Source organism: Aplidium turbinatum, chromosome 11, assembly GCF_918807975.1.
Source record: "Aplidium turbinatum chromosome 11, kaAplTurb1.1, whole genome shotgun sequence".
Lineage (NCBI taxonomy): Eukaryota > Metazoa > Chordata > Ascidiacea > Aplousobranchia > Polyclinidae > Aplidium > Aplidium turbinatum.
In genome coordinates this window covers 10399049-10413148 of record NC_137482.1, presented here as the reverse complement: position 1 = coordinate 10413148, position 14100 = coordinate 10399049, and the positions used below count along the sequence as shown (strand labels likewise).

General features: G+C 37.0%; 1 protein-coding gene across 1 annotated transcript in view; it reads left to right on the top strand.

The window, feature by feature from the left end:
* Window positions 1-461: 461 nt before the first annotated feature.
* The window catches only part of LOC145780188 (uncharacterized), a 30778-nt gene continuing 17139 nt past the window's right edge, over window positions 462-14100 (top strand). The window contains exons 1-22 of the mRNA XM_082591895.1: window positions 462-1179; window positions 1544-1600; window positions 2048-2154; window positions 3058-3253; window positions 4615-4905; window positions 5116-5298; window positions 5681-5863; window positions 6749-6883; window positions 7410-7514; window positions 7641-7871; window positions 7972-8103; window positions 8372-8476; window positions 8678-8804; window positions 9020-9114; window positions 9225-9321; window positions 9524-9663; window positions 10395-10576; window positions 10711-10888; window positions 11071-11239; window positions 11439-11607; window positions 12314-12485; window positions 12872-12982. Coding sequence (XP_082448021.1) covers window positions 462-1179; window positions 1544-1600; window positions 2048-2154; window positions 3058-3253; window positions 4615-4905; window positions 5116-5298; window positions 5681-5863; window positions 6749-6883; window positions 7410-7514; window positions 7641-7871; window positions 7972-8103; window positions 8372-8476; window positions 8678-8804; window positions 9020-9114; window positions 9225-9321; window positions 9524-9663; window positions 10395-10576; window positions 10711-10888; window positions 11071-11239; window positions 11439-11607; window positions 12314-12485; window positions 12872-12982 — 3883 coding nt within the window. The remainder of the gene's footprint in view (window positions 1180-1543; window positions 1601-2047; window positions 2155-3057; window positions 3254-4614; window positions 4906-5115; window positions 5299-5680; window positions 5864-6748; window positions 6884-7409; window positions 7515-7640; window positions 7872-7971; window positions 8104-8371; window positions 8477-8677; window positions 8805-9019; window positions 9115-9224; window positions 9322-9523; window positions 9664-10394; window positions 10577-10710; window positions 10889-11070; window positions 11240-11438; window positions 11608-12313; window positions 12486-12871; window positions 12983-14100) is intronic.

Sequence of the window (14100 nt, the reverse complement as noted above, 5' to 3'; positions counted from 1 at the left end):
TCTTGGCAGTCGTTGAACATTTATAAAATCGCGATTTTTATTTGTTGGTTATACATAAAGTGAGCACATTTTCGGCAATGTCAAATGAAAAAGGTCGCTTTAGATTTTTACATTCATCTGTACAAGAAGTCTGTCAAAATCAATAAAAAGTCTATAAAATAATTGCTTTACTACTGAAGCGATTTCTTAATGTGGCGATTGGCGATACTGAATTCGTCACCATAAAACGTAATTTTAAATGTCAAAATATTTCGTTTCAAAACGTTTTGAGTCATAACCTACAGTACAGAGCTGTTCCAAATAGGAATTATTGGAAGTATTTTTTTCGACGCTAAATTCTTTGGTTTTAGTTTGAATCACGTTGTGTTTGCGAATAGTTGTTATCCTGCCAATCCTTTTTCGATCACATTTGCTAACTGCAATTCTTTTTCCAAAGCAAACCCTTGAAGGGAACAGTGCTGATGGAAGGCGATGCTACTGCAGAACCAAATGAGAAGTTTACAAATGCTTTTCTAAAAAAGAAATTTCCTTATCGTTGTCAAGATGCGGATCTTGCTAATCATCATCCTCAAACAAGGGTGCCAGAGAATGCAAGTTGTAAACAAACAAGATTTATGCACACCCACACGGATCACTGGATGAATCTGAAAGAGCTCCCTTTGGAAATTTCAAACATTCCTCGCGACCGAATGTCAAGCACAAGAGAAAACAATCAATCCAGATACGCAGAAAACTCGTTTGTGGACAACAAAGCTTTTGTTACTTCCTTTCCAAGCCGAAAAGCTTCGAAATATCTTGTTGTTCCTGGTTCTCAACAATCAAGTTCACGACAACAAAGAATTTTAGAAAAGAGCAATGAGCTGAATAACGTCGAAGAAAGGAAAGATTTTCAGAAACCGGTCTCTTCCGTTAATTGCGTCATTAAAGATCAATCAAACCAATTTTCGTTGAATAAGGACTTGATGAATGAACGCACACTGAATTTGCAACAGAAGAGCACACGGCCAAAAGCGTATTGCACAAATGCTACTGCTACTTTGCTTGTGCTCATCTTGCTCATTACTGTAGCGTCGGTGATTTACTTTGAATTTTTGGGCGACCCTTATCAAATCAAAGCATGGTTAGGACTTGCAGATCCCATGAATAGCTATCAAGATAATAATTCTGATCAACCTACAGGTGAGAGTAAGCTATAATACTTGGAGAATCTTATGGAGCGATCAATACTGTAAGGCTAACAGGAAGTGTTTTATTTTACTTTAAGAATTTTGGGTTCATTTTACAGTAGTGGTTAGAAAAATATGAGCTTTAAAAACAATGTTCTGAGAAGAGTGTTCACAAGGTTGTTTTAATGGAGTAGGCTGTATCAAGAGCTTTGATATGACCCTGACGTTTTACGAAATTTGTCCAGTCCATTGTAAAACTGCTATTCAAAAATAAAGAAAAACACATAAACAGATGATTGCAATTATTTTAGAAATCAAAAATGTCAAAAAATAATAATTGACTTATTAAGCAGTGTTTGAATTTCTTATTTGTTCAGACGGAGATAGGCCTTATGATCCTTCAGGAAGCGAATTGAGATCCCGATATAATAGAGGTGAGAAAATCCTCATGATAAGTAACGGTAGGCTAAAGTTGACCTATGTCTGGGGATGCTATACTACTACGGTGCTACAGGCCCGTAGCAAGCAGGTGTTCGTCGACGCCAAGGCAGACCTGGGAGAATTGAACACTGAGGGATGACTCCATAATCCAAATTCCCCACAACTTCAAAATTCCCCCATTAGATTCTTTCTCGTCAGTTGCAGTTTTAACGTCGTATCCACTACTTTTCAATTTTGTATACTTGTTAAATGCAGTAAATCAAATATAGTTATTACTATCTGAAGCCTTTACAAATTGTTTCACCTAACGGATCATCAGAAGGTCTTATTCAAATAGAATCAGTATGTGCTTTGTTTGAATTATTGTAACTCTACATGTACCTACTGTGGTTTGAGAAATGACTTTCAACCCGCACCTTTGACCTTTATGTTTTTCCCAGCAACTTTCCTTGTTTCTCTTTTACTCCTGAAAGAGAAATATATTCCACAGTATTCTTCAAAGAGATCTATAGAATGTCAAGCTGTCACCAAACGTTTGGAAAATTCTGTAAGTACATGACGCGGTTTGCGTTCCGTTTCGAAAGACTGTTCATTGATTACACCGGTCAGCGCAATTATTGCTGCATCAACTTTAAAAGCTAGTTTACGGTAATTTTAAGTGTTAATTGATTGTGTGAAGTAGATAGGCTACTCATGGCAAGCAACGAACAACAGTTTTTTTTTTCAAATTTGAAAAACTTAACATTTATCTCGACACTAGCGGTCACAGCGGTAAACCATAATCTCTTCGTGGGAAAATTGTAACATAAGATTCCCGAATCCGTTCGTCTGCATGTAATGACCGAAAAAGAAACACTCCTTTGAAACGTCTATTCAAATTGTATTTCTGTAAAATTAGCCACCTGGCTGTCGAAAATGGGATGCAACGCCGTACACCACTAAAACTTGTCACTACAGAACAGATTACTTGGTTAAAAGACGGAAATTTTCGTCCAGCTGACAAGCACTAAGCAAAACAGTTAAACATGCGACCAACCTCTTCAAGCAACAATTTTAAAATGAATGACCAGAATAGATATCAATATCTCAAACTCACGTACGCAGTACTGTGACGTAATAGTGAAAGACGTTGTCACGCAATTCAAACAGGTGTTCAAAGGTGATGATGCAATATTTCATGTTTAAACAGGTTTGACACAAGTCTTACGAACGATGGTGCAATTTTGGCTCATTTTTAGGAAAAATTCCATGACGTAAGATTCAGTAGACCTGAACGGTTTTATATGACGTTTGATTTGTATAGAGATAGGCCGTAACAACTAGGCCTAAGCCTACTGTTTAGACTAGCGGAAATTACGAGCCCGACATTTAGCCCATTTAAAGTCACAATGACTGTAGCCTATGAAACATACTGGGTTGATGTTTAAGCAAAGTATTTGTATTTTTACAGATCGCTTCGACGTTTCGCGAAACTGAATTCCACTCGACATTTCGAAACGCCAGTGTGCTTTGTTTTACAAATGGAAGTCTAATTGCAACTTTACGTCTCAGCTTCTTGAAGAAAGTCAATTCAGATGATAGACTACCGAAAAAAGAAGAAATTGTATTCTTGATGTTACGTCAAACATGCAAAGGCGCAAGCTTTGGTAAAGTAAACTATTTTTTACTTTGGTAAACTAGTTTTTACCCGTATTGTAAGCAGTTCATGGGTTGTAAGCTTAGCCTTGGCTTGGCATTAAGCTCGGGGAAAGTTAAAAGCTACAGAAGATTTGAATAAACGAAAAAATATTTTTTTCCGTTTCTGCTGGTCTACGACCTAAAATATAGGCTCTGCGCTTACAATTGAAAGTCGCCTAATAGGCTATGACAGGGGTGTCCAACTTTTTGGCCAAAGAGCCATATGCGGTTTACGAATGATCGCGCGGGTCACTTGAGTGTTTACTGCTAATTTGTTATCTTGTAAAGCAGGGCTGGGAAACGTGCGGCCAGCGGGCCGCATGCGGCCCTTTTCCATTTTTTGTGCGGCCCTTCATCTTCTTCAAGCTATTTTTCCACAAATAAGGCTATTTAAATTAAGGCTATTTTCATCGGTACCCGGTCATTTGGTCGACAGACATTTGGTCGACAGTCATTTGGTCGACAGACATTTGGTCGACAAGACGTTTGGTCGACAGACATTTGGTCGACAAGACATTTGGTCGACAGGACATTTGATCGACAGACATTTGGTCGACAGGACGTTAGGTCGACAGAACGATTCATTTTAGGGTTAGTTAACTAACCTTAACTCTAACCTAACCTAACCCTAACCTAATTCTAACCCTAACCCTAACCCTAACCCTAACCCTAACCCTAACCCTAACCCTAACCCTAACCTAACCCTAACCCAAATGTCCTGTCGACCAAATGTCTTGTCGATCAAATGTCCTGTCGACCAAATGTCTGTCGACCAAATGTCTGTCGACCAAATGACTGTCGATCAAATGTCTGTGGACCAAACGACCGGCTACGATTTTCATCTCGATTTACACAATTTCGAAGCTCAAGAAGCGATATGACCGTCTTTTCACTCCCCTGTATTTGTGAAATATGTTTTGCGCCTGGAGAAATCTAGCTTGAATTGAATTCACTGCAGGAGGATGACATTCTTGTACAAAATTTCATTAAGATAAACTCCATTGCTGAAAATATAAATTAGTGTTTATTTGATGTGCGGCCCTTCTGTAAGCATTACATTTTCCTAACTGGCCCTTGTGTTAAAAAGGTTGCTCACCCCTGTTATAAAGGACTGTCTTATAATTTCTAAATAAAACCCTCCAGCGAGTTTTCCATATGGCTTTTAGAAGCGAGTGATCTCACAGATCATTTAACACGGTTCATCCACGATAAAACCTGTTTGCACAAGTAAGTGCTGCCGACTAATGAGGTCACGAAAACTTCCAATCTGTGAATCCTGGATTTTTATTTTCTTATTGGCCTAAGCCTACGACTAAAATCGTTTTTGCAGAAGGCAAAAACTATTCCAAACAAAATATCACCTGTGATAGCCATTGGCTCGGAAAATACCAAGTTGACAAAGAAAGCTTGGCCAACGTTGCTTATGACGCATGCTCTGACGACATTTTGATCATGACGTCACCACACGGTGTGATTGCCTCCCCCAGTGGTCTAGATGGCAACTACCGACCTCACGAACATTGCGAATGGCGACTGGTTGGCCAACTCCATGCTGTCGCCAAATTCACCGTATTGGAGTTTGACACAGAAAAAGATTATGATGTTCTCTTAATATACAAAGGTGAGTTACGTTAACCATTGATTTAAAATGTTTCAGAATTGATTGTTTTTCTAAGTATCAAGTAGGTGAAAAGGAAAGAAATGGTTAATTATCAAAAACAAAAAGTTAAATATCCGTAGCCTAGCCCATGCATTGGGTAGTTTTTGGTCAATTTGTAAGTTTTAACTTACGGTACAGAAGTTTATTAATTCATAAAACTATTTGATTTAGTTGACGAAACAAACATGAATTCTAAGAGAACTTTGGCTGCACGATTGACCGGACATTTAGCTCGTGGTCAACAGTTCATCGTATCGTCTCATCAAGTGAGCATCACATTTGCCAGCGATGCGATCATGCAAAAGAGCGGATTTTTGCTCTCTTTTCGATTCGTAAACGATTTTCTACCATCTTGTAAGTAGATTACCAGTACGCTAGCAGTTATTGAATGTTAACTTTTTCAATTGCACCTTTCTACAGTATAGTCTATCACTCTATCTTTATCTCATCTAGCTAGCATATCAGTCCCATTTTTTATAGATTCAGCATCTGCAAACGTCGAAACAATCCAAAAAAGAATTAACTTGCTGTCTGCTGACTATGGGATCCATATTTGTGCTTATTTTTTGTTAATTTTGTTGAGGGATAAATTAATTTTTATTTAAAAAAAATTGGCTTGATTTTTAGATTGGCAAATGTAGGCTACTGTTTATATGCTCGTATTCGATTGCAGAACAACACAATGACATTTGCCATATTTAGTTAGGCCTATCCTTGAGCATATTTTATTAATCAGCTGAGGGGTGCTCAAGACCAGATGTGATACTGACAAGTGCTTCAGGAGGTTTCACTTCTGCTGGTTATCCTTATCATTATCCTAACAATCTTCAGTGCGTCTGGACGATATTGGTTGATCCAAACAAAGTGATCAAATTTCATTTGCAAGATTTCAAAACACGAAATGCTAATGACCTTTTCAGTATCTATCTTGTCAAGCAAAACCGTACAGTTTTATTTGGTGAGCTACTGTTGTTTTGTTTTGCATTCTAATCTAGATAACAATCTATCTAAAGGAATTTTTGCTGAAGGACTGCAATAGTAATGGACCTCAATGTATAACAACTTATCGTGGCTGCACACCCTCACATAAAATTTACTTCAAAGTTGTTCAACTTTAAATTTAAGAGCTAAATTGCAAAAGCACCAAACCAAAACGAGATGGTTATGACAAAACCAAATTTTGACTTCAAAAAATGCAAAATGAAATAGGCTTTCTGCCTATACCAGTGGCAATAGTAAAAGTAATTACTGTCCCATAAACATAAATGTTTGTTGATGCTACGTATACTAAGCACCTGGATGCCTGAGAATATACACCTTCGTGGTGTTTTGGTTTGATTTCCACCGGCCCCACTAAATGTTGTTTAAAATGCGTCATATGTTAACCAGATTATACAAAAGTAAAACTAATTTCTGAAAAAATATTGGCCGAAAGAAATATGATTAATTCTTTTAATTTCTTTACAACAGTACGACTAGCGTGACGAGGATCATAATAATGTTGTTGCATTATCTACTATGTTTGAAATGTCTGAATTGAATTCTTGTCTCATAGCTACGGTGTGCAGAGGAATTGCCACATCCAAGAGTGATACACAGATTTTCCAATGGCAATGATTCAACTACGTTTGCACTAAACAACTTAATAAAAACAATGAAAACTATTAATACTACAAAAAGTGCTCAATGCTAAGCAAAAAGGCAAAGCAGAGCAAATCAAATATTACTATCTGAAACCTTTACAAATTGTTTCACCTAACGGATCATCAGATTTAAACAACTTAACACATATGTATTTTTTTTATAGAATCTATTTATGGCGAAAACAGCAACCGTGAAATCATCACAGGATCAAATCAGGCTATTGTTCTTTTTCGCACTAACTCATTTCTTCGAGAAAGAGGCTTCCTTGTTACTTATACCTCAGAAAACCCAGTTGGTTTGTAACGTATAGGCTATTTGTGCTATGCAGACTACGTTGAAAAACAAAAAAAAAGTTGAAGCTATTTGTGTATTAAGAAAGTTTTTAATGGTAGTAACACTGTTTTTACCACACAGACTTTACAAGATTTACCCTTCTATTAAATTGGTTCGCGATTATTTGATTTTACTCATATAGTCCTACCACACTGCGTATGAAAAAATGCTTGACGAAAAAGCTCGCTTCTTGTTTGATAATCTTTACGATAATTGCCTCTACCCAGTGATCGATTTCGAGTAATGGGTAGTACCGTACCAAATTTAAGTCATAAATAGAGTAGACAACCGGAAACAGACATTGCAGTCGGCTGCAGCGTGGGTCAGGTGTACGTCGGAAGGCGTAGACCGATGCATAGCGCTCAAGTCCGCTTTCCCGCAATGCAGGATAAAGATAATAAAACAAACAATCACATTAACAACTGTTAACGTGAGTTACATCGCTTTGGTAATAAATATAACAGTAGTTCTGCGCTTTTTCATTTTAGCTTGTCCAGAAGAATACGAATGTCCTGATGGCACTTGTATACAGCATGACTTCGTCTGCGACGGAGAACAAGATTGTATGGAGGCCACTGATGAACATGCATGTGGTAACTAATTGCTTTGGCCCTTATTTTCAGACGCAAACTTCTTTTATTTCAGCGAAGTTTTAAAATATAGATATTTTTTTGCTCAATGTAGGCCACTTTATAAAAAAAATGTATATTTTGTTTTAGAATCAAATTGCAACGGCCCAGCTGACAGAGTAGTCCAAGAAGGTTTAAAAGTTGAGTTAAAATCCATGAACTATCCTAATGAATACAATCCTTCTTCAAAGTGCTCATGGCGACTTTCTGCGAGACCGAAAAATCTTGTTATAGAGATACAGTTTGTTGATTTTTCAACAGAGATTCCATACGACAAGTTAAATGTGTTTGAAGGCATAGGAAGAAGCAAATCAATTTTTCGTGAGTATTTTTTGAACAAGATGTAGGCTTACATACAAACCAGAGTTTTTTTTTTACAAAAGTGACACGTCATATCAAATTGTCGTTTTTGCATTTTCAGAAAGTTTTACCGGCAAAACTCATCCGTCATCACTAACGACGTCATCTCATGAAGTCACTGTTACATTTGAGAGTGATGAAACTGTGCAGTCACGTGGTTTCAAGATTCTGGCAACCGCAAAAGCTCCAGGAAGTAAATGCCAACTTATTGTTTTATATGCTGCTCTTATTTTAGGCTAAGTTCTAGCCTATAGGTTACTAGGTTATTTTTTAAAAGCTAATGTGTTGTTGCATTGTGAAATTAATTCATATTTTATGAACATTAGTGTTGAAAAACAGAACTGAAAATTGAAATTGAAGACTGTTTTGATCTTGAGATAAGACAATTTCTAATAAAAATTGTTAAGATTCTTCTTAGCTTTGCACGCTGAAGTTAGACTTTTAATTTTGTACTTTATCAGCCTGTCCAGGAAATTACGATTGTGGAAATGCGACTTGTATTTCAAAGCACTGGCTCTGCGACGGTACAGTGGATTGTTCAGACGGAAACGATGAACGCATGTGCGGTAAAACTGTTGGTTTCAACAAATATGCCATTTTTGTTGCACTGTAGCAAATCACCTATCCGGTGTTTGTTCTCACATTTCTGATTGACATCATCCGATATCTGATAGACCTACTTGCTTCGAAAAATGTAAAAAAATGAAATAATCTGACTTTTGAGAACTTTTATTCTCCACCTTTTGTTGAAAATGCACACATTTTAGAGTCTGGGTGTGGAGAGATGTCAACAATTGTACAAGAAAGTTTTATCACCACCACAGACTATCCTGATGAAAAGTATAAAGATCGCATAAATTGTGTATGGAGAATTTATGCTCCCAGTGATAAAAAGTGAGACATTTTACTTGTAACACAGAACAAGGTTTTATTTTCCAACATAAATTTTATTGCAAATGTGATAAATAAATAATTATTATCAAGTAAGTCACATTTAGAATTTTTTAAGCGGCTATATTTATCGTTTACACCACGGAAAACAAATTCAATTACGATTACTAAGTGTAAGTGCAATGCAGTTATTTGAAGTTAAGATCTTTAATTTTTAGATTGGTCTCTTTGGGCTTTGAAGAGTTTGCTACCGAAGAAAAACATGACGTTCTTCGAATATACGAAGGCTCTGGGCGAAATAAAACGCTGCAAGGTAATATCCTGTTGTTTCTTCTCCAATTGCATTGCATGGAAATATAAACCGACTTAAAACATTAAATAAACAAAGTTAGTTTGAAACTGATTCAAGATCTTGTTTTACAGCTTCATTCAGTGGAGTCATAAAACCTCCGACTTATGTTAGCAGAACGTGGAATGTAACCTTGTCGTTTTCAACTGACGGATCTGTGACGAATCGAGGGTGAGTGTTACTTGTAAAAACGTTGTAAAGGATCATAAATCTTTTGCTAACCACGATTATATACTTGTTTTTAGATTGTTCTACTGTTAACATCTGCCATGTTATTTCAAGTATTGTTTTCGCTTTGTTGATTTAAAATATTGTAAAACTAAGCCGAACTTGTTATCTTTCCATTGAATTTTGACTTCGTGCGAAACTATAGGTTCAATATTTCCGTCAAGTGGATTGGCGCAGGTCACTGCCCTGGAAGGTTTACTTGCAATAACCGGGCTTGCGTAGATTGGGAAAAAGTTTGTGACGAAAATATAGATTGCGTCGGGGGAGAAGATGAGGTTTCCTGTCGTAAGTGAAGCAATGTTACCTCATTTTATTTAAATCCGTGGACTACCGAAGCATTTTAATTTGGTATACAAGATTGTTATTCGTTGGTATATTCAGCTTTTTAAACTGGAATCCAATCAATCACTGCAAGAAATTACCACAACAAAACATGTTAGCAGTAAACCCGTTGCTTCATCTGGCCGGTCAACGCAATTGCTTTCTACAGTATTGTTGACAGGGAGATTCAGGAGAGTTCTTTTGGACTCTGACCTGGGATGATTTTAGGGGCCCGTAACGTTTCCAAGAGGCCTGGAAACTTAAAAAAACTACCTCGTCCTCTTTGGATACCGTAGGCTATAGTGCTTTTTTCTTAGAATCTTCTTGATTTGAGGTTCAGTTCAGTTTGTTTTTATTTCTGACCATCACAACGAAAAAAATATATATATGACAAACATAGCAGACATCTAGAAAAAGGTAGAACCGACAAAACGAGGTGCTGAGGATCTTATTGGTACCGGCCCAAATTATCCTCCCAACGGCTCTGGCTTTGTATATCTGGTTGCTGAAAATGCTTTGGTTGATACACTGGTTTGTTATACAGCACCCACTTAACTTCTCACCAGGAAACTTGAAAAATGCTTTCTATCATTGAGTAAATTAGCTACTACGAGCTGAAACTCCGTGTACAATAGATATACTCACTGTTTAAGTTACAGTAATTTGTTTCCTTACCTGTAATTTATCATGCATAGCTTCCGGATGTGGTGGATCACGTGATCTCTTGGAGTCTGAAGGTTGGATGGCCAGTTTGCATCACCCAAGCTTTTATCCAGACAACTTGAAGTGTGTATGGAGATTCAATGCTAAGCCAAAGCAATTGATACAGATGGAGTTTTTTAGTTTTAACACTGAGAGCAATACAGATTTGTTAAAGGTAAACTGTTGCGTTATGTCAATAAGTTAAAAGAATTCTTTTACGGAAGTTTATTTTCAACAAATTGAATTATGTTATTTTGACTATACCGTATACATAGTCTCGATTAAATTCTTTGCGTCAATACTTTCAAGGTATTCTATGGATTTGGCCGAGAAAAGCGGCTTCACAGTTGGTATAGCGGAAACAGACTGCCTGTGCCTTACCGTAGCAGATACCACCAACTAACCGTGGAGTTCATGAGCGACTCTACTGTTAATCGACCAGGATTCAATATATCCTACTTTGTGGGGCTTCCTCATCAACTTCAAGGTAAAACAAAGCTACATAATAAAAAAAAAACTCAGTAGATGTAGCCTGCACGATGCTGTTATTCTTATCGACATGACATCATTCCACATTTTCTATACTTTAAAATGTGCCTCCAGTTTTTTCAAGTAGGTGTCAAATTTCCAAAATTAAAGTTTCCTTAATTCACGTTTTTTCCCGCATAGCTTGTGGTACTGGTGATTCCAGAACTAAAGCAGTAGGCATGGCATCAGGAATTATCCAGGACATTCAGATCACCGCTTCTTCCACACTTTCGCGATACTGGGCGGCACACAAAGCAAGGTTAAACTATGAGAATGGAGCTTGGGCAAGTGCCACTGTGCAACCCCACAGGTGAGGCAATAGTGAAGAGTGGATGTACAATAGCAGCATAGAGTAAGGTTCGGGTCGTTTTAAATTTTAAAAGTTGCTTTAGTAAATTACAACGCACTACTCTCGTAAACAAATATTTAGTTAACTTTATTGTTTTACCACTAGCAATTGCGCAATTACTAACTTTTCTTAACTTTTTGTTGCACAAGCTCCTTTTTAGGTTTCAATGGCTTCAAATTGATTTTATGCAACTTCGAATGGTAACCGGCATTTCTACACAAGGTTTTTATCTCAAGCATCATTTCTTTGTGTCTTCGTATATGATTCACCACAGTTATGATGGTATAAGATGGCGACAATACGTGGCAGGACTTCATACTCGTCCAACGGTAGGCTAAGTAGCCTATTACACGATAAAGTAGGCTTTATACCTTAGTGGCTTTTATTGTTTCAGTTAACTAGGATATTCACATGGTAATTTAGTAGACGCAAAAAAAGTTGAATGTTCAAAAGTGATAAAACGTTTCTTGAAGTGAAGCAAACGTGATACTGTACTGTGGTTTAGTTAAACCGTACTACGAACCGATTGTGTTCCAGGATGCATGCTATATTCAAGAATTGAACTTTACCCGGATTGCTCAATTTAAGACTTCGAACTAAGCGGCTGCGCTGGTTCGAGTCTCGGAGAGTGCGCTTGAGCAAAGCATTTCAAAGATAGCTCTTTGTTTCATGGCACTTAGTAAATAAAACAATTCACAGATATCAAAGATGTAACAAACTTAACAAGAAATAACACTTTGTTTTGTCAATCGCGGTTACTGGGATTGTGTCAGTGGTTTAGATCTTCTTCAAGTATGCGAAATGGCCAAGATTAAGTAGGCTATCCGAAGATAGGTTTTTCAGATGAATAAAATAATATTGTCGCAATCAATCAAAAGTATATTAGTATTGGTTGTGTAAAAGATTTCAAACAAAAGGTTCAACAAAATTTGTTTTTAAAGATTCGGCAAACTTTTCTTGCCTATCATAAATCATCGCATCTAATTTTGCTGTGATATGATGATTTCATTGTGGTATTCTTGAAAAAACGAACAGATATTTACTGCAAACAACGATTCGACAACCGTGCGGCACAACAACTTCGATCACCCTTTTATCGCTCGATACATTCGCATCGTTCCTCGCACTTGGTTTGGATCAAGCACTGTTATGAGAGTCGAACTTTATGCTTGTGTTACAACTTCTGATATGAGCAGTGGACAAGAAGGCAAGCTTTACACATATGATAATTAGGTAGCCTGTAATGTAAGTTTGCTAGATTTTGCAGTTTTTCCTCAAATAGCTTTTAAAAATATTCAGTAAATTTTAAATAAATCGCTTTAGTAAATTTGTATTATTCATGCGTGAGCATAATGCAACTTTTTGGTGCAACTTTTGTTACAAATCAATGCAAATTTATTACCATTCTATTGCAACAAAAACTTGCTCTAGCAATGCACTCTGCTGCGTCTTCATACGGCTACGGCTGCGCTGACCCAGCGTCTTCTGAGCAAAACGCTCAGAGCAGCGCGCACATCTGTAGTGGGCATTGCGCTATAGAAAAACATACATTATTATAAGATATTTGTTCTTATACGCATTTCATTGAAGCAGGATGCAGCGAAGGAGAATTTGAATGCGGAGATGGATCATGCGTCAGTCGTGATCACATTTGTGATGCAATTCCTCACTGTTCCGACAGAAGTGATGAAGAGAAGTGTGCCGGTTTGTTACATCTTTTTTATTTTTTTAACCTAACTGGTCTTACAGCCAACAATACCTGCTTCTTCTTCTTGCTTATGAGTGTCTCGATTTGTTGTCATTCTCACTTACGTCAATGAGTAGGCCTAGGCTAAAAAAGCAACCTTTAAGCCTTATGATTGAAGTTTTAACATTCTCGCCGCATTTTAACCCAGACAACCACTTTATCTGGTCTAGATCTGGTAAAAATCAGTCAGATCCGTACCCGATCTGGTAAAGACCTGGACCAGAATATGGAGTGGTTGTCTGGAAAGTTTTATGTTAAGAGCACAACTGATATTTATTCAAACTTTTTTTATGTGTAAGAAAATCAGCTTCTTTTCTACAATGATAGAAAAACCACACTACACCAGTGACAAGAAGTTGATTAAACGATTCTATCGATTTTTCAGAAATCGAGACTAATTTAATCTAACAAAAGACGCAGACTATATTGTCAGACGTATCGTCGTGTTCAAAGGAAGCAATTACGAAAAATTGGTTATTTGGACAAAGTTTGTAAAAATTAAACGCTATTTCATAAATGGCTTTAGATTACAAATTACCATAACAGTTACGTTTACCAGTTATGACAACAGAGCAACACAAACAAGTTTGTCTTTGCTTGATTTTGTCAAATAGACCAAAAAGATCCTTTACTGTATTACAGTGAATCTCAACTTTTTTGCTTTGGCAAATCTTTTTTTGTCCCTTTGAAGCGATTGAACTCTTGTCGAACCCCTTGAGGGTCCGCTGACCCTCGTTTGAAAACCACTGCTTTATTAGATGTCACAATTTAATAACGACAATTTTGTGACACAAACTTAGAAACCGACCAACCCACTCTTACAATCGATTTTGACAGAGGGTGAGATTCATCTTAGTCTATTTTTTACTAACAACTAATGGCTTCGTGAATAAATCAGTTTCAAAGTCAGGTTACTGCAGTTCATGTTCACATGTGGTCGGCAACATTAGCAAACATTTCATTCAATAAACTTGTCAAATGTACTGGCTATGTCTATTGGTTAAACAGGCATAGCCAGTAGATTTGTGAAAGAAGAACATGTTACGTGAAAGAGTAAACTTTAACGTGTCAGTTT